Here is a 21406-nt window from a genome sequence, read left to right as displayed (position 1 = left end):
TGTCAATGCTGAAATAGCAACTTTCTCTTTAAGATTCTCCAACTTTGATTTAGGCTTTCAATGGAGACGTGCATGCGCCTCTGCATTTTGAGAACAGCCAGTAAGAACGCCCTCTTTCTGAAATGACCTGTGATTAGCTTAAGTGTCCCATCACAGTTTACATTTCCTAAAGCCTGAAAACAGCCAAGAGGAGGAGCAGAAGTCAAATGTTCTTTCAGACCACTTGAATTACAATATGCTCAAACTTTATTTTGGGATTTTTGGCCAAAAAAAAAAACCTGCCTACCCCAGCTTCAAGCCATCCAATCAAACTTCAAAAACCGTTTCTCTTAATGGGCAACAGAAGTGACGATTCTGAGTGTGAAAACTTTGAGAGAAAAGTTGAAAACCAAACAGAAAGCCTCACCGAGGTCATGCAGCTCGTTAGCGGTCACAGTTTGTAAAAACAAAGCTTTCTTATCAAAGGCAGTCCTCCTGTTCCCATCAGCCCTCAGAGAAGTGGCCATCATCGAGGCCAGATCTTTCCAGTCCCGAGGACTCTGGCACTCACATCCATTACCTCACCTGCTGCAGCTGGTGACCAGTCGCTGACCTCACTCAGTTCAGTCTGCGTTTAATCGCTGATTTGATGAGTTTAGATTTTCCTGCTGATGTTTAAAGTCCAGATGGCAATTTAAGAGGCTGAGACGAGAACGGTCAGACCGATACCATCAAATATTATGATGCCATGACTGCGGAGGCTCTCTGAGGCTGCAGAGCTTGTTATGTGTCCAAATTCATATGACAAACGAGAAACTTTTTTATCTTTTGCTCGGATCTCAGTTTTAATGATTTGAGTCGTTCAGTTGCTGAATTCTTTCCCTCAGATTATGGTTGAATTATTCTTGTTTCCAGACTTTGCTCTGAATCAATTTTCCGAGCCTATTTTATGACCGTCATCCCGCACTGATGATTAACAATTACTGTGCCAGCATCATCTGCTGTTTGCATTTTACCCGCTCATATTGTTAAATTGTGTTGTATGTTCTGAACTCATACATGGTTAACTTTATTGTGTGTCTTTTTATCAAAATTTTGTTTGTCTTAACCTTTGTATATATTGTTATTTTAGGATGCCTTTTAATATCAGGCAAAGATCTACCAATGAAAATTAGCTCCAGAGCTAACTCGGGTGCATTTACATTTGTTTAAATGTGGGTTTATGTAAACCGTCCCCTTTTAAATAAATAAATTACAAATTACAAAAACAAAAGCCAAGAAAGGACATCCGTCCATCTTTCTAATGTTGACCGTTTGACTGACCCTCACCCCGCCCGGTAAATTCTACATCCTTCACCGTCCTACCTAAGCCCTTCCCTTTGACCTTCTAGGTTACGGGAACGACGCCCGGCTGGCGGAGGCGCTGAGGGCCGACCCGTCTCGGAAGGGCTCCGTGGTCAACGTCAACCCGGTCAACACTCGCCCGCAGAGCGACACGCCAGAGATCCGCAAATACAAGAAGAGGTTCAACTCTGAGATCCTGTGTGCTGCACTCTGGGGTAAGAACAAAAAAAAAGTAATTTTAGCATTTGCATTCGTGTTGCCAGATAATTATGACGACGTGAAAAACATCTCAGTGAGTTGACTGTTGATGTTTGTGCGGCTTTGTGAAAATCATTGTTGTCTGGAAGACGAAGGGGGGACAGGAAGGGGACATGATAATATTATAATAATATTAATGTCATGACTGTTAGAGTTAGGTCACCTGTTGGCTCTTACTGGTTTACTTTAACAACTTCTGGTAATTTAATGGAGATATTTGATGCAGTACTTTTTAGGAGACTCATTATTGCCATCGTCAGAAGTTGAACACACCATTTGCACTCCAGAAATCGCCCTGTTTGCTTTTACACTCCCAATCTAAGTGATTTAGACTGATATAAAGGTCAGTTCACCCTAAAACACTTTTTTTTTCTCTTATCGGTAGTGCTTTATCAGTCTAGATGGTTTTGATTTGATTTGCTGAGTGTCGGATTGTGGTACTCAAAGCACCCCCCAAAAAACTCAACAGCAATGTCTCTTTCCAGAAATCATGACCCAGTAACTCAGGATAATCCACAGACCTTGTGAAGACCTGATGTAAATGAAAGCTAAATTTGAAACATTAAGACAAGACAAAATCGAGGCAAAACCAGATAATGACAAAATGAATCACAAAAAACTCTAAGTGTAAAAATTAATATTGATATTATGAAGTGTGTCTTAAATATCTATAAAAAGGCAGCAGCAGGTTTAATGTGCATTATGGCTCAAATCATTGCACAACACAAAGTGCATAATGACTTGTTTTTACTACACAATGTGCCAATATTGAGTTTGTAATCAGTATTTTCAGTGTCCATTAATAAATCGAAATCTTTCTAAATGATTTGAGTTATCACAGTTTTCACCACCTGGTGGCAGCAAAGTCCTGATAGAGACACACACACTGCATCTGTCTGTGCAGATATGATAAACTGTTTACAGCTGTTGTTGCTGTTCTCCTAACTTTGTGTGTGTGTGTGTGTGTGTGTGTGTGTGTGTGTGTGTGTGTGTGCGCGCGCAGGAGTGAACCTGTTGGTGGGAACAGAGAGCGGTCTGATGCTGTTGGATCGCAGCGGTCAGGGGAAAGTTTATCCTCTGATTAACCGGAGGCGCTTCCAGCAGATGGACGTCCTGGAGGGACTCAACGTCCTGGTCACTATATCGGGTACACACACACACAGAGACACACACTCAAGCACAAGAACAAGCACACACATTTTAAACCTTCATGCAGCTAAATTACACTCACTGGGATGAGGAGTGGACTGATGAGATGAGACAATCGTGCACAGAAGTAAGAGCACAATAACAGAGATAAATCTAAATGTAGTTAATTTGAAAAAACAGTTTCATTTCTTCCCACTCTGTCAGCTGATACTGCACTGTCACTCTTAATTGTGTGAGTTTTTTGTCTGGTGTACTTCTCCTCCTGACTTGTGCACACTCCCCCACACACACACACACACCTGCAAATACTCACTAAAACCTGCTACAGCCTACGTATTCTCAGACAAATGTGCGTGTCTGCATCTGTTGTTGCATAAATATTTTTGAACACATGATTGAGTTCCAAGATTTCTCAGATTGAAAGTGCATCTACCTTCTTACTTCTCCTGTGTCTCAATTTCTCACACTGCGCGCACGCACACACACACACACACACACACACACACACACACACACACACACACACACACACACACACACACACAGAAGCAGTGTGCAGTCAGGGTGTCACAACAGATATTTTGAGCTAAACGGATGTTGAGTAAATCTCAGTTGTGTGAGCCCGCGTCATGTGTGTGTACGATATGTAACGCTGACACACTTTCCAGCTTTCCATGATGGAAGGAAATGCCGCAGAGCAACACGCGTCGATTTCCTTCCACGGAACTCATTTTGCGGTGCCAACATGTCAAAAATACACGTCATGGAAAGTTATATCACCCTGATGTTTGAAAGGCTGGCAAAAAATTTGTAATACCACATGTTGAATCAGATTACCAGAAGACTCCCACGGTTAACATGTGGCCATCCATGACAAGTGTGTCCATGTCTCAATTTATTAAAAATGCACTGATTTCTTCTGACGTTAGTGGACGTGGTCGATAGAGCAGCAGAGGAGGATAAACAGCTGCACAAAATGCCAATGCAACAGTGCATAATTTAAGTGCACTCCAAGATAAAAAAAGATCACCTGCAGGAGTGATACTTAACATTGTTGAATTGTTCTATTTGCCGCTCTTTTCTAAATGATACACAACACTACACACCAACACTAGACGCACAAATGTTTGAGAGGACGCAGGAAAACGACACCAGATTCACAGATGTCATGAGCTACTGTTTGAAAGAAGGTGTCTTTCTTGGTGCCTTTTGGGTTTAGTAACACATATTCAGTCTGTGTACACACACAGACATAAAAACACAGTGTTCCTTTGAATGCAGTTTTGTCCCAACTTGACCCACACAATCATCAACTTCCTGAAATGTTGCAAAACATGACAGCCATGCAAAAATCCCACCACAGCGTCTCGTAAGATATTGAAGTCATCATTTCTACACTGATCTTTGCAACAGTGAAGTTAAGGATGCAATCATTCAGACATGTCAAATTTAAAAAATATGCTCATTGCAGACTAGTGTGTATACTGTGTATTTTGACTGGATGTGTGCACATTAGTTTCTGTTTCCAAATTTGAAGAGGTCAGTCGAGTTTTTGGCTCGCAGCTATCACCGGGGTCTGCACAGACAGACGACGTGCACAGCAGACCATCAAAGTCACAAATGCAAAGTTGGCAGTGTTTAGGTGTTTGGATTTAAGAGACAACTTCGCTTTATTTGGAATTTAGAGAACATTAGAAATGTGTGTCTCGTCACTCATCTCAAAAAAAGATGTTGAGCTGATAAAAATCTAATGCTTTAATAGAAAATCCTCATTTACGACTGGATTACTTAAGCAGCTGATCAATGGTTCAGCGTTAGTCACAACCTGTTCTTGTTCTCCAGTGACGCCTTGAAGGCTAATTCATAGACTGATCGATGTGAATGTTTACACGCCTGTCTATATGATATGATGCACTGAATTTTGCAGGAAGACTGGCAAGTATCATTGGTATCAGCTAATGTGGATCCTTTTAGATAATTATTAATTAATTTGACCTCTGTCTATTTGCAACAGGTAAGAAGAACAAGCTGCGCGTGTACTACCTGTCCTGGCTGAGGAACAAGATCCTGCACAACGACCCTGAGGTGGAGAAGAAGCAGGGCTGGACCACCGTGGGAGACCTGGAGGGCTGCGTCCACTATAAAGTCGGTAGGTCACAATCAAACAATTTGTTTCTAAACAGCATTAGAGCCGTATTTCTGCTAGGATTTTTCAAACAGCTGCCCTGAGTTTTATTTGTCTGCCAGTGCAAAATATTTAGTCTTGCTGACACAAGAGGGGCTGTAGGTGTGTCTTTGTACACAGTCATAGATGCCAAATGAAGTTAAATCAAATGCTCCCTGTAGCCGAAATATATCGCAGCTGCTAAATAATCTGCTCTTTCTAACCTGAAAGCAGCGTTATCTGGTCTAACTGTCACTGCTTTATTACAAATACAAGTTTCCTGTCAGAAATAAACCCGTCTGGATTCACAAGGGGGACTCTGAAGTTTACAAACGTCACAAACTGAGTTTGAGATACAGAGTGAGTTTGCGTGGGCACGCATGTTACAGATAAACGATGGAAGGAAAGCCCTTGATTAAGTAAGAATGCGGTTAGGACGTCCGAGAGGGCATGTAACTACACTAACCTGTCTAAAATTCAGAATGTCCTTGCTGATGGTAGAGCCACTGAGCGGAGATCAGAACTTCCTGTTGGAAACCCCTAAACATTGATCAGAGCTGCCAGTCATGAAATCCATTTCCTGTCGAGAAGTTTTATTCAGGCGTGCGCATTGGTTTCTTGTCAGATTAAATATTTGATTCATAGTTGGCAGTTTGAACAACGCCAGTGGAAAGTACAGGGCTTTCCAAGGAAAAGATTCAATCAGGATTTGTTAGAAAACATCCAAAACTCTGCACAGATTTCTGTGACTGCTGCCCGCTGATGATTCAAAATTTACCACACATTAGAAATATTAAATTCAAATAAATACTTGTTAACGCACAACTATAATTTCTTTAGCAAAATGGAGCAATGTCATGAAATTTTGAAAACTAAGATACATTTTTAAAATTCTAAATGGCCACTAGTTGCCCCCCCCCCACTTTAAAATAAAAAAAAATAAATAAAAATGAAATTATCATTTTTATTTAAATATAAAAAACTGGAAATAACCCAGATCAAAATCAGATAATAATTAAAATTTAAAATAAAATAGACGCATTCTGTAGCATTTACTGTGTTACTTAATGACTGTTTGCATTTTTCTGTGCACTGGTTATTGCAGCAGGAAAGGAAATTACCCAATCATGCACAGTGTCACAAAATCCAAATGAAAATAAGTTTAATTTGATTTTTATTGCTTTTTAAAAGCAAAACTTAAATTACCACGAGGACACTGAATCATAAAAAAGTATTCTGCCTGTCTCTTTATTTTACTAATGAGATAAGAAGAGAATTTCAAAAATGATTTCTCAAAAATATAATACTGTATCACTCATTACTTGTTACTCAGAAGAGTAACGTGTTACTTATTTACTCTTCGTTGAAAGTGGTTTTACTCACCTCATTACATGACTTTTGCAGTAACATCGCCTGAGATGTATTGTTGTTCCACTGACAGTTAACTCAAAATCTGCAGACATTTCAGCACAAATCCCTGTCTTAAAAATGACATATACAAAATATTTAATTTATGTTTGGCTATCAATTGATGAAAACAAAATAAAAGGGGTTGGCCTTCCCAACGCCTCCCAGTGCAAATATTAAATAAAATAAAATAAAAATAAAATATCAACAGATAAAATAATAAAAGATTAGTCTTCCTAACAACAGATTCTAGAGGGGAAAAAATAAAACATGTTTATATGCAAATTAACTGCACTTAACGAGCCAAAAACTCTGAAACAAACTTTGACTAGAGTCCAAAATGAGCAAGTTACATTACTGCATAACACACAAATGTAATGTGATTACAGTAAGGTGTCACCGCCAAAACTGAAATTGATGATGATGTAAAAACTACCAAAGTGGCTACAAAAACAAAAGCAAACAAACAGAAAGACCAATAATTTAATGCTGGTTTCCCCCCGATGCCAGTTATGCTTCTTCATGATGTTCTGAAGTTTTGTTTTGGTTTTTGTTCCCCAGTCAAATACGAGAGGATCAAATTCTTGGTTCTGGCTCTGAAGAACTCAGTGGAGGTCTACGCCTGGGCGCCCAAACCGTACCACAAGTTCATGGCCTTCAAGGTGAGTCAGTCAACTGGCTCAGCTTGAGAGTGATGTATTTTTATACTGGGTTTTAAGTTTTTAAGGTTTTTTTCTTCACTGTGTTATCTAGATGGTTTAAAGCAGGTTCTTAGAGATTTGTATTATTTGTTTTAACTACAGATTTACTGTAAAAAATGTTTGCATAGTTTGCTTTTCTAATGTAGGACAGAGTTTTATGGCCACATTGAGGAAAAAACTTTTTTTTGAGACTTCAAGAATAGAGTCGTAATATTATGAGAAAAAAGTCGTAATATTAAAAGTTTTAGAGGATAAAGAGGTAACCACTTTATCCTCGTAATATTACCAGTTGATTCTCATAATATTTGGACTTTTTCTTGTAAAACTACAACTTTATTCTTGGAATCTTACTTAAAAAAAAAAAAAAGTTCATTTAACATGGCCCTAATCCTCCGTTGTACATTTAGATAAGGCAGGGGACGTTTGTTTGTATAGCACATTTCATACCCAAAGTGCTTTACAGATTTGTCAAGTCAAAGTTCATTGTAGCCCAATAACAAAGCATCACCCAAAGGGATTTTTATTCCAATAATAATTTTAATTAAATTTCAATTTGATCGATAAAGTCCAATATCACAAATGACAGTTAGCCTCAGAGGGCTTTACAACATGTGTCTCCGTCCTTGGACCCTCACAAAGCATACCCTCCGCTCGGGCAAATATTTACTGATCTGACGCTCGAGTTTCTGCTGGCCGACTTCACAAGAGTTAAAACCTGTTTTTCTGACCTGCGTCCTTCAGTCTTTCGGTGACCTGGTGCACAAGCCCCTGCTGGTCGACCTGACGGTGGAGGAAGGTCAGAGGTTAAAGGTCATTTACGGCTCATGTTCAGGCTTCCATGCCGTGGACGTCGACTCCGGGGCCGTCTACGACATCTACCTGCCTACACACGTAAGAACACACACACGCTTAATATCTGACACGCTGATGTTACTCAGATTGAACATCTACTTTTACTGTTGCTATTTTTAGGGCCTTAATAATGAGCAAACTTTGCTAAGATTCGAGTTATTAGCAATTAATTCAACTATTTGAAATTTGTCTCACATGTTGCTCTGCAGCTGTAGTTGATCATAGATAAATTATTTCGGAAAATAGTCAAAGAAATTCATCAGTATTATTCAGGGTTGCAGCAATATATGGGTTTCAAACAGGGTTCCTGCAGCTGTTAGATAACAGTTAGCAGTTAGATTTAGGATTTCTTAATGCCACTTGGAATAAATTTTAAGATAATTTTCTAGTTACCAAAATTGAAGGAAAATTTTATTTAGCCCAAATGTTTAGTGTGACATAAAGCAAGTGACATACCTTTGGCCCAGTTCAAAAGTTAGATTAATTGTGTCAAATGTTGAAAAAAAAAAGAGTGAAACACATGGAAGACCATGAATAAAGTATGCTGTAAGCATCGTTTTAGGTTTACTAATCGAAGCAAGAAATATCTGGCACTTTTGTTTTTCACTGCGCATGTGAGATTCAACTGCTTTGATTCCCATCATGACTAATTTAAGAAGAGGATTTTTTTAAATTATCCATTTTAAAAATAGATATTACCAATTATTTTGAGATTTTATAACGCAGCGTCAGAAAAAAAAGCTTGATAAAATCCTACTTGCCACGTCTGATTTTTGAAAGATTGATTCAAGTAATTTCAATACCAACTCAGGACTTATTTTTAGATTAATGAATCAATGCCTTTTAAGACTTTTTAAGGATCCGCAGGAACCCTGGTTTCAAATTATGCAGCAGTTATGAAAATTGACGGTTGTACATTTGCTTATCTACAGAACTGAAAAAAAAGAAACTGGATGGAGAATGTTACCTTAATTTGAGTTACTTTAAACATATTAATTAAAAAAAGGTTTTATTGATAGGAATGAAACATTTGTTTATAGTAATTAAAACAGAAGGTTTTTTTTAGTAAGTTAAGTTCATTGTAATTGACAGTAATAATAATTCTGTAATACGTTGAAACCGCATATTTTCTGAGACGGTTATCTTACTGTAAAAATCTCACAACATTGCAACATATCATTCTCACCATGCCGTCATGTTGTGTGTCCCTGCAGATCCAGACCAGCATCCAGTCTCACGCCATCATCATCCTGCCCAACACTGACGGCATCGAGCTGCTGGTGTGCTACGAGGACGAGGGCGTTTACGTCAACACCTATGGACGCATCACCAAGGATGTAGTGCTGCAGTGGGGGGAGATGCCAACATCAGTGGGTGAGTCGCTCGAGACAAAACTACACAAACACACTTTTTTACTTTTATGACATTTCTAAATTTTAAAAAGCAAAACGCCCGTTCAGTGGTAACTTATTAAAAAAACAACTTTAGAATAAGTTATTAAAGAAATCTTGGTAATACTTTTTAGAAAGACCACGTCTATACTGCATTATGGCAGCATTCATAGTGAATTATAATGCATTCATAATGCTTTATGACTACACTCAAAAACATACATACAACATTATAGACATGACTTATGGATGCTTTTGACTTTACATTAGAGGCTGAATGATGGAGCTTATAATGCATTATAAATATCTATACTCATTTATTCAAACATCAACAATTAACTGTAATAAGGACTGATAGTGTGCTATAACAGTACATGCAGTATCATAATTATCAGTATCAAAACAGTATCATTATTGTATGTGTTCAGTAAAGTGAGGTACATATTGACGCATTTATAATAATTTATGCTTCATCATAAGGTTTCACTGTAGGTGTTAAGTAAAGTGTAATCATTTTCATGCATTTATAAGAATATATGCCACTCCATAAGTGATTAATGTGTACCATACACTAGAATACTTTGACACAATGTCAGACTTCAGTCTTTTAAATGTATTTTCAGAGAGTTTTTAGCCACAGAATCAGATGCTACAGCATGTAGCATACTCACTTCTCATACTCACTACTCTTTCAAGGGCTGCAGAAGCCTCTGTCCACCTCTGACACTGCAAGATCCCAGTCTTCGTGAAATCTAACTCTGTGGCTAAAAGCTCTCTGACACATTTCACGTATTCTCAACACAATAACAAGAAATAACCTTTTTGTTTGGATGTTTGTTACTTTAACCTATGTGTAAATATATTTCTGATGAATCAAATTTTTCGTGATGAAATATTGATAAGTCATTAGCCAAAACATGCTTACACATGCACACAGCTATTGTATGTCACCTACACAAACCATTTACATTGATCATTTGCCATCGAGCTGCTAAGAAAATACACACACACACACACACACACACACACACACACACACACACACACACACACACACACACACACACACACACACACACACACACACACACACACACACAAAAAAGGCTGTGGAGCAATCAGTAAATATTGATTGACTTAATTACCTTCTTTGCAGCCTACATTCGTTCCAACCAGATCATGGGCTGGGGAGAGAAGGCCATAGAGATCCGCTCGGTGGAGACCGGCCATCTGGACGGCGTCTTCATGCACAAGAGAGCCCAGAGACTCAAGTTCCTCTGTGAAAGAAATGACAAGGTGAGAAATCCATGTGGACACTTAAACACACCATGATCTCGCCTGTGCTGGTGTCAGTAACTTTACTTGAGATTGGGGGCGAAAATGGTGTGAAAGTTTTTTGTTTGTTTGCGACGTTTGACTCACTGCAGGGCGTTTCAGAGGACGCAGTGTCTCAGATCCTCGCACTGAACAAAGTGAATTAGGTGACAGATTTTAAGTTTATGCTGCAGTCTGCTTCCGTTTTTTGTTCAACATTAAAATGTCTATATGCAAAAAAAAGAAGGCACCTTCAATGTCTGTTACTGTGAAGCTTATTAACCGTCCAAACCTCAAACTGATTTCCACCCACAGCCTCAAACACGTTGAATGTAACTCGGTAAAACTCCCCCAAAGGTCCTCTGAAGTCACTCTGTTTGCTCAGCCGTCTGCTGTGGAAGTAACTTCAAACTGCTCCAGTTTCTCTTCTCCCTTCTCTTGGCTCTGCTGGCCTGTTTGGACTAACGAGAAGTAAAGAGTGGGAGATGAAAGTCTTTTTTTTCTCTCTGTGGTTCTTTAACTGACTATGTGCGGGAAATGATGTGAGCTTTGACTACTGCAGCGTTTGGGAATGAGTTTTCTTTCCAGAAATATTTTTGAGGATGCCCCTTCTTGGTCAGTTTCAGTAATTATATTGTCAGTATGAATAAACACACGAAAATAAAGAGGTCTGTCTACAATGGTTTTTTTTTAATTGACATAGGCGTATTTTATATTCATAATGTCAATTTGCGCAATTTGAGGGTTAATGGAAACCTGTCACATGAGAGTGTGACTGTACCTTGTATTAAAATCGCCGTCTGTCTGTCTGTCTCCCCTCTGCAGGTGTTCTTCGCCTCCGTTCGGTCCGGTGGCTCCAGCCAGGTCTACTTCATGACTCTGGGTCGCAGCAACCTGCTCAGCTGGTAGAGGTCGACGCTCTGCCCTCTTCCTCCTCCTTCTCCTCATCCTCCTCATTGTCCTCCACCCTCGCTAACACTGGATCTCAGAACCCACCGTCGATGTCTCGTCAGCCCTCGGACAACCAAAAGCTAACAAAATCAGCAACCAACCAGCCCTTCGAAGCGGCGATGGCTTCTTCACCTTTTCCTCCGGAGCTGCAGCCTTGCTTTGCGTCAGAGCTCTGGGGAGCTGCCTGCGACGTGGCGGCGAGTCGTCGCCCCCTGAAACACATGAAGCGATGAAATTAATTAATACGTGAAAAGGAAGTAAATTAAATGTGAATCAAGACAAAGGGGGCAAACTTCTCTTTGTTCCCCTCTCAGTTTTCTTGGTGCTCATCAGATTGCGATGGGATTGATCTTTGTACCTCTGCGTCATTTTTCCGTGCTCCTGGGCTGGTCAGTAAGCTTGAGGTCTTCTAACTACTCGTACTGCTACCACTATTATTACTACTACTGCTACTACCTTCTGCTGGTCTGCCTCTCGTAAGAGGGTCCCCCCTCTGCCCCGTGTTCCCGCCCGCCGCCCTTTTTTACGAGCGTTACATGGGGCCGGCGGAGCAGGAGTCTGTTGTATTAATGCTACAGTAGTGTGTGTAAATGTACTTCTGTTTGGTCCAATTACTGCTGACGTGCTGGTTAGAGGTCGAGACTGACAGCCGGGGGGGGTGTGTGAAAACCACGGAGCCGGAGGGACAAGCAGGCGAGAGGCGCCTCGATATTTAAGGTTCTACTGTAAGTCTGATTGATGGGACTCGACAGGTGGGCGTGTGTGTGTCATTGAAGTATTGTGTTGTTTGGACAGGTGCTGTTAAAAAAAGGGGGACGAGAGAGAGAAAAAGAGAGAAGCAGATGGATTTCAGAATAGTATTTTTTGAATTATTACTATTATTATTATTATTCCTTGAAGATAAGTGTAACTATGTGGAGTGTCTTTTACCTTGTTTTTTAAGATTTACGCACATCCACCCACAGTTTGCTTGCTTTTACTCTGAACCCACAGGAGGTGTGTTTGTCTGAGGGGAAAGTGATGTGGGTGTGGTCCAAAAAAATTAAGATTAAAGGTGTCTATGTACAATAAAAAGTTCATTGAATCTTCCAGATAGTGTCAGTGGTCCTGTTTTTCCTACACCATCTCGGGGTAGGAAGGTCAGCCATCTCTCCACAAGAGAACTGCTGTGAATAGTCAGATATTAAAAAAAAGATCAAATAACGGAGCGATAAAGTCGAGGAGAAAGTTTAGTATGTGTGTCGGAGAGTTAAGTGTCATCGACGAATTTCGTGGCAGAGGTAAACGCATGGTCAGCAGGAGTTTTTCCCTCCCTATCTTCCGTTTCAAATCATTTTTTCATTTGTATCATTTGTATGAATGCAATGCACTAAGTGTCAAGAATGTAGAAAGACTTATTACTGTGTGGTGGTCCAAGGCATGAGATGATGTTTTTACTTTGTATCTTGTCAAGTGATCAATCCTAGGTGTTTAATTTTTCGAGTTAATACGATTGAAAGCTGCAGCAGCGGAGCCTCTACGTCGGGTGTAGATATTTTCCGGGGGGGTGGCGGCATTCTGTATTTCGCAACCTTCCCACAGCTGTGAGACTCTGTGCAGAAGCTCAGAGTGCGTCACAGCTGAGGAGAGTTTTTCTGGCGCTCTTTCCCATCAAACCTTACGACGCTCAGACTCTGGATTTTAGTGTTCCTGTCACAAAACGAGCAACACGGAGCAGAACTTTTTCCTCACTCGGCTGAAAATAACTGAAGACGGAAACCCACTTTTTTCGGGAAGGAGTTGTTTTCTCTAATCTGCGCCCCCCCTCACACTTCCTGCTACGGCTGTTATATTTAAGTTGTCTGTATATGTGAAAGACTGGGCAGCAAACTGCAGCATCGATCACCTGAGCTGGATTTTCCTCCGTTTCCACAGCGACTCTGAAAGATTGCACATTGATTAAAAAAGGGGGACAAAGGAGTCTGATTTGTGCTCTTCGCTTCGTGTCCAAACATGTCAGGTCACAAACAAGTTCACCTTGAGTGTGTTTCCCCCCTGACGATAACAATCACACACGTGGGCCGTGTTTTTGACATGTTAAAGGTTACTGTCGGTCATTCGGTAACACTTTCTGTCACAAACTCTTTCCTCCCCTTTTACAGAGAAGCTGTTCGGACCCCCAAATGCCGTGTCGTCTGAGGTCTGTGTGTGCAGTAGTACCCAGTGTGTGTCTCTAATTGCATCAAGGCCTTGATGAGTGGCTGTACTGACTTCATGAAAACATTGTGGTTATTATTGATATTCTTAATGGGCTAAAAAAGGACGAGAGATGAATCGATATCTGATGAGAAAAAGCGGTCGCTCGACGACTCACATTGGAAAAAGTGCCAAGAGGGCAGCATTTAAAAACGTGTAAACCTATTGTTATGAAAACCACTACTTGGAAATCCTTTAAAAAAATAAAAAAAATCACTTGAAGCATTGTGTATTCTTAAGTTTTAGAGCTAGTCGGAAAGCTTAACAATAGTTTCTGTTGTTTCTGTAAGTCTATGTACACGTAAATATGCGACTGCGGTGGTTTAATATTATTACGCTCACCTTAGGTGGAGAAAATGTTTACAGAGGCAATGTTTTGTTACACTAATGTGCATCACGATATTTATGTTTAATGCATATGCGTCTTTAAATTCTTTGTTTTTGCTTTTTGAGCCCGGTTTTTATTGGATATTTTCTTTTTTTTGTCATCTCCCCCCCCTTACCCCACTAAATAACCTACTTACAAAACAATAAAGAACACGCGTGTTGTTCATTTCAGGTATTCTCATAGCGCTGCTTCAAACGTGGAAACATTGCAGTAACGTTCCCTGCAGGCTTGGACGTGAGGCGAGGTGTTTTTCCTCCGCTCTTGCTGCCATGCTACTCTAACTTATGTCCTCTCTGTGTATGACAGGAAGTCATGTATTTTCCTGAAGGTTTTTTTCTTTGAATAAACTTTAAAAGTAATTTTAAAAGACGAGTCTGTCCTCTGTTTCTGAAAAGGTCACTGCTGCTGCTTCTTCCTCAAACACACATGCAAACATGTTGAAAACAGACATGTTGTAACACGTGTTGGCTAACACTTCTGACACATCAGTTGCAGATTTTGGTCAATTTCAAAAGTTTTTCCTTTAATAACCACATATTTCCATGGCAATGACATTTAAAGCTGTTTGTTTTCACATAAACCCACGATCACTTAAACGATACTCACACAATATCACACGTAAACTGCACTGTGAATTTAAATTGGCCACACAGAGTTGCTTAAAAAAAACTATTTGTGTTGCAAATGTTTGTTGAATCCATCCTGTTGAGTTAATATGTCTGATCTCTGTATGAGTGTGCACCTGGGCGAAAAAGAGAAGTAATGAGCATGTCTGATGTAAAGGGCATTTGTTGAGCAGCTTGTTTCCCGGAGGAGACATTTTATACATTATTTAGAGGCTTCACTAAATTCAAACATGGTCATATATGAAAAATCCACTTATCAAATCAACTATTTTGTTTTTTATCAGATGATGGCAATCATCTCCAATTTCACCAGTTGCCAGAATAAATGTATGTTTTTGCAAACCACAGATTTGTTACATTTTCATGTCTCATATCAACATTTCCAAAGTAACATGGTGTATGAGGTGACTTTGTGATGGGGCGGTGGGGATGGTGGATGGCATGACACCAAGAAGAGACGCCTACCAAGCTGCAGACGACTGTTTGAGATCAGCAAACAGCAAAAACTGGTTGTTTTTTAACAAGTCATTGCTGCGGTTACAGTGGCATTTTAGCAACCAAACTTCTGTGTTTTTCATTAAACTATCACTGTTTTCACCATGAATAGTGCCATAAAAAGGGTTTGTGTTTTCAGCCAGGATAGTGCCACCAAAACTGGGTAATTTAAGCCAAAACATGATTTTTTCCTGACCATAACCAAATGGGCTTTGTGCCTCAACATGTCAACACGTTAACTGTTTAACATATCCAACGCATAATAACGTACAAATGTATCAGTGGTTTACAGAAACAAACAATGCCTACAGTTTCTCTGGTGACTGGATCTCCAATTTGCACCAGACGGTGAAAAACGTGAAATGTGCACAGACATTTCAGTAACAGTTATGTCATTTGGTTAAAGTGCGGTTAAGTTTAATCTAGTCATGTTTGTTTTCTGTAAGGTTTGTGGTAAGGTTATTTCAGTGTTAGAAACTGCTCTATTTGAGTACATGTAGCCTGATTTTTGTCATACTTGGTAACGAAACAATGCCATCTATTTTTTGTAGTTACCTGTGAGACACTTTCTCATTTTATCTCATCTTTAAAATATGCAGACTTTAAGATTTTAAAATGCTGCCAATGTAGAAATCTGACCTTTTTTAGTAGGAATGTGCCATATTGGATTTTTGCTGAAATCGGATATGCCCATATAAAAAAAAACTAATTTGACTGATAACTGATGATATTGATACATCTACTTTTTGCCCCACCCAACAGTTATATATATACAGAGAGAGAGAGAGACATATAATAGTATTCACTCTGTCAAAAAAAAGGTCTGTGACATTGGCAGAAGTAAAACATGTTAGCCGAGATCCAATATTTAACTTTAAAGCTAATACCTGTCGATACCTGCATTTTGGCTGTCACCTAGAGTCAATTCAATTCAAGTCAATTTTAATTAGAAATCACAATTTCACAAATCACAATTCGCCTCAAAGAGCTTTACAGCATTCGACATCGTGCTGAAATGAAATGAAAACATGGTGGTGGGAGAGCGACTGATGAGGACGGATGTGCAACAATGTCCTGTTTAAAGAACAATAAAATTAGTGTAATAAATGAAAAATGATACATAGAGAGAGAGAGAGGGAAGGATGCATTATTTGCACTATATGCAAAATTAATAACAACATAAGAGGAACTATGTAGAACAGAGATGCACAAAACGTTCTGCTCTCCAGCTGATTGATTGTTCCTGAACAGGAATCTGTCCCGTTTGACTAATGGCGTAATATACAGATATGTTGCACAGCCGGGAGGTGAACTCCACAGCGGATGAAAAGAAAAAGAGGTCTGTCTAAACATTTAGTCATATGTCCGTTGTTATTGGGTGTCAGGACATCACAGGTGGTGAGCTGATCTGGAGAGTTCCCAAAATACGAAACCTTTTTTTCTCTTTCTCAATCGGCTGTCAGTTTAATGACTGGAATGTTCTGCGTCCGTCACCTTTTGACCTGCTTGTGTTAAAGATATGGGAGGAACGCTGCTATTGTGTCTCAAAGGTCTGTTTGGCCGGTTTATTGCTCATATTGTACCGCCAGCAAGAAAGACGATAATGAACACACTTATTTCCGTTAATGATAAAACTTCCTGCAGGCTCAGACACAATCAGAATGAGCTGAGGTGAAACACAGTTCAGACTGTCAACTAAGGTCGACAAAAATAATACTTACATTTATTTTTTTCCCCCAATAAAAAATCTTCTGTTAGTTATACATTCAAAAGTATCAAAGTACCAAAACTATTAAAAATCCAATTTAAGGCTGATGTTTTACTTTTTTTGGGTATGTATTCTGTAACTTTTTTTGTATCATAACTGTGCACATTTTTGTTCATTAAACAAAAAAAAGTCCTATTTTTTGTTCCTCTGACTATTGCTACGGTATCGAAGATGCATTTAGGAAAGTTCCTCTTATTTTACTAGTATTGTACACTAAGGCTTAAAATTCTGTAAATGTTATTATGAAAAGGTTCAAATTTTATTGGGAAACAAAGTTTTGATCCATAACAAGAACATGGATTGATTTTTTAAAAAAATATATACATTCATATCTTTGCCTTAGCTGCCATTTCTTTTTCTGGTCAACATCCAAACAAATAATGTATTAAAAAAGCCCATTACCAAACACTAATATACTTTTCTTTTTAATAATTAATTACAAAAAATGTATACTCATTGCGATTGTAATGGGTAAAAGTAATATTATTTGAATTGAAGGGAAATCTTACACACAAACATACACACACACATGTGTGTGTATGTGTGTTTGAAGCCTTTCCTTAGTTCAAATTTAAAGGAATACTCACAAACACCCACAAAATTATCTTTTTTTATGATACTCACGCCATGTAGCCATTAGTGAAGAGAACTTTTGTGGCGCACCTCTACAGTTAACGAAGAATCCAAAAACTGAGATTATTCGAAAAAGTGGAGTAAAAGGGGTCCACGTGTAATAACAGCAAAACTATCAAAACTATTTTTCTCAAAAGCTTGCACAACTTGTGCACTGTAATCTTTTCTTTAATCTTCTTCTAAGTCTCACGTATCGAGTCCCACGCTCAGCACTTCCCAAACACGCTTTTTACAAAAAATGCATGTTTTTAGGACGATGCAACTGAAAGAAATAACTTGGATTCTGCTGCAAGAGTCGTGTGATATTTTTGCTGTTTTCTTTTTCTTCTTAGATTCTCTGTCTCCGTTTATGACAGCTGTAAAGCAGGTTTTGCTGAGATTGTTTATGGGCAGCAGAAGGCAAATAATCCGCATTAATGGAAATCTGATCAGAGCTGAGTGTCGAAAGTGTTGCTTGTATTTCTTCACATGTCTGAGTAGGAAAAGTTTTTCATTTGTTATTGGATTATCTTTTGTTTTAAATTCCTAATGAGAGTGCAAGACCATGGATGATGAAATTGAATCTCTGAAATATTTGAAACATGGACATGGACACACACACGGCCACACACACACACACACACACACAGAGAGAGTGCCCCCTTTTTACCAAATCTCTGTCGTTTCAAGCAGATAACACTGAGTCATGTGGCTTTTGTTTACTAGTGCCGGCTCTGCTTGTAATCAATCGCTGTGAATCTAAATAGGCCGAATACAAATCTAAACAAAGTAAAATTCTCTGCTTTGCCTCACGCTGAATAAAGTGTGAAACCACAAGACCCGACCTGCAGCCTCACCCAGTTATAGGATTGTTTCATGACAACTATGCCACCCTTGTTTGCATCATTGAAGAGCCTTTATGTCATCTGCACGAGTATGTATGTATTGGAAAATGCCGTCTCACGATTAATATGCCAGCCACAGTGACTAATCCACGAGAATGCAGGAAGGGGGACACCGTAGTTTCTGCGCAGGGAGATGACCGAGCAGTGAGTCACACAGCTATTACACGGCAGTTTTTAGACGTCTGTTTATACGGGGAAGTTTTTCTTCTTCAGGTGTAGTGTGCTTCAGAGTCAATTACATGAGATAATTGTGCAAGAATTTTACTGCTTTTTATCAACAGTCAGGGAGGTTCACCGGAGCAGGGAGGATTTGATGCAGATCACAAACTATTTCACTCGAAGTACAATTAAAAAAGGTAACCTGCTGAGTTCTTGTTAAGCACTACTACACCTGTCCAAATCACTGTCAATATGACGTTATCACTGTTTCAAAGGAAATGCATGACGTCTGACTATTAACTGGAAAACAGTCAATTACAACAGTGATCTACTCCCTATGAAATTTAACAGCTCCAGCAAGTAGGCTGACGATTTGTAATGACAGCGCAACAAAGAGAATTTCTCCCACTGAGTCAGCCAGACAACTTGAGCAAACGTTGATGCTTTTTTTTGCTTTTTTTTTTTTCAAACTATTTTTTATCTTCTTCGTTCATGGCGGGACTGCAGGCCGAAGCACATCAAAGTGGGTCAAAACTAAGGGTCACAAGTTTGTGTTGGTGTTTTTTATATACCAAATAGTTAATATTAATGCAAAGATTTTCATTTTTATTGTAAATAAAAATTGGATCCATATGTGGGTTATCAGTCTCATTAAATACTAAAACTCATCACCCTCAAAAACAGATAACGGTCGACCCCGAAGAAAAAAGAAAGACAAAACATCAATAACAGTAAAGCATTTAAATACGTAGCCCACTCAGTCATGGCAGAATCACAAAAATAAGGACAAATTGCTACTGAATCAAGGAAAAATGATGAAACTGGCACAATCTCAGCAAGTCTACAGTATCAGCCGGCAGGACGCTCTGCTTCTGAAACGCTCACAGATGCTCCCAGTGGGATGTAGAGCCGCGTGGAGGACGGAGAAAAACAGCACTGCAGACATAATGTCATTGACACACTGCTGGTGGACTCCACGAAACTCACTACGCTACGCTCTGTCCCTGTCTGTCTTCACACTGGGGACTGTGTCTCTACTGCCCTTGCAACACGGCATGCATGGACGCAGACAAATGACAGTCGGAGAGAGTATCTCTTTAAAACCTTCAGTAGAAAAGATCCAAACCAGAAACCAGCTCAAGTCTACACCTTCAGAGGTAGCAGGAATCTACTGTCACCTAAAAGCTCCTTACTTTGCTAACGCTGCACCTGCTTTCTACTCACTGCAATACCAAATTTTAGCTCTCCTGGTGGATGTGCACACGCTCACGTACTACTCTCTAAGGAAAAAATAGGGCGTGTCCATAGTCACTAATCATGAGGTGTCAAAGCTGAAGAAACAATACAGAAACTGTCACCTCACACTGTGATCTTTGAGCTACTCCTCCAGTTTAACTGCAACAAATAATAAAGCTCTCTGGTCGAATGACTCAGCAGCTCTGGAACTGGTCAAACGGCCTCATCAAATGATCTGCTCAAAATAACACAAACACATGACAATATAGAGCAAGAGTCATGGAATAAATACTGTGTGAAATGTTTACAATCAGAGAAGATATTTGTGGAAAGTGACGACTCACTAAAATGACATAAATGTACAGTTTTGGGGGCCGTTTACACGGCAACGTTCTTGCATGAAATGTTAAACTTTTGTTGTGATTTGGCCTTTTCTTCACACGATAACAGCGTTGTGATGCTAGAGTGTAATCTTTTGAAAATACATCCCCTTCTGTCGCCGTGTAAACTGATGATGTGAGAACGGTGACGTAACGGTTGCACTTCGCACATGCACGTGGTGTTCCTCTATGGTGTGTCATTACAAAGTTACAGCGCCAACTACAGGCCTGGCATGCATAACACCGCGTTTGGCGGATCCCAAAGGGCCAAATCCGAAACAAATGTGATTCATATTCATCAGTGTATATGATAAATCAATAGCCCGTTTTCAACCTTTCAGTGTCTGCTGTACTTGAAAATTTAGTCATAGCCCCTCACAGGTGGTCAGGTGTGCACAGGTGTGTTCCCTTTTATGCTCCTGTCATAATTTTTAAATTCTGGCATTTCGGACATAAAAAGGCTGTACAAAGCTTTAATGTAAGATATGATATGTGATGCTGGATGCCAATAAAAAGTATTTAAAAAAAAAAGTAAAAAGAAACTTAAAATAAAACTAAAAACAAAACACAATAAATAAAATAAAATAAAATAAAATAAATAGAGTCAGCAGAATATTCGAATATTTGACCCACGGGCTGGAAGTTGAGTATCACTGACTAAGGTATAGTTAAAAACTCTGAAAAATATGATTACTTACTTTCTTCCTGATAGTTTGATGATTAGATCAGTATGTCTATATACCGTCACTGCAAAGTGATGGCAACCAAACAAAACGGGCAAAATAAATCTCCATGGCTAGAGGCTCTTAGTGATGAGACAATATTCTTTAATAATGTGGGAATTCAACTCTTTACTAATCATCTTCCTCTCATGTGTGGATACTGTGTGTGTGTGTGTGTGTGTGTGTGTGTGTGTGTGTGCTAAAACAAACAAATGTCCACCACTGACGCAAGAGGAACAGACAGAGAAGTCTTAAACACTTAAAAAAATAGACAACGGCCTTTTTTTTCAGGATGAAGCTGCAGGAATAAACTGCAGCTCGTCTCCAACGATGCACAGTATGTGAGAAAGTGTGTATAGTATAGTAGTAT

At 39.3% G+C, this 21406-nt stretch overlaps 1 protein-coding gene across 12 annotated transcripts in view; it reads left to right on the top strand.

The window, feature by feature from the left end:
- The window catches only part of LOC121949004 (mitogen-activated protein kinase kinase kinase kinase 4-like), a 149382-nt gene extending 134882 nt beyond the window's left edge, over positions 1–14500 (top strand). For 8 of the 12 annotated variants that reach the window (XM_088083602.1, XM_088083605.1, XM_088083601.1 and 5 more), the window contains 8 exons: positions 1350–1538; positions 2585–2728; positions 4745–4879; positions 6863–6963; positions 7744–7893; positions 9069–9228; positions 10402–10541; positions 11385–14500. In XM_088083602.1, coding sequence (XP_087939728.1) covers positions 1350–1538; positions 2585–2728; positions 4745–4879; positions 6863–6963; positions 7744–7893; positions 9069–9228; positions 10402–10541; positions 11385–11468 — 1103 coding nt within the window. In that variant the 3' untranslated portion in view covers positions 11469–14500. The remainder of the gene's footprint in view (positions 1–1349; positions 1539–2584; positions 2729–4744; positions 4880–6862; positions 6964–7743; positions 7894–9068; positions 9229–10401; positions 10542–11384) is intronic. The other 4 variants (XM_088083600.1, XM_088083603.1, XM_042494591.2 and 1 more) reach the window with 1 other exon arrangement.
- Positions 14501–21406: the final 6906 nt, after the last annotated feature.

This window comes from Plectropomus leopardus, chromosome 10, assembly GCF_026936395.1.
Source record: "Plectropomus leopardus strain MGB_pleo_1.0 chromosome 10, ASM2693639v1, whole genome shotgun sequence".
NCBI lineage: Eukaryota > Metazoa > Chordata > Actinopteri > Perciformes > Serranidae > Plectropomus > Plectropomus leopardus.
The sequence above is the reverse complement of the archived record's forward strand: the minus strand, read 5'-3'. Positions and strand labels throughout refer to the sequence as shown.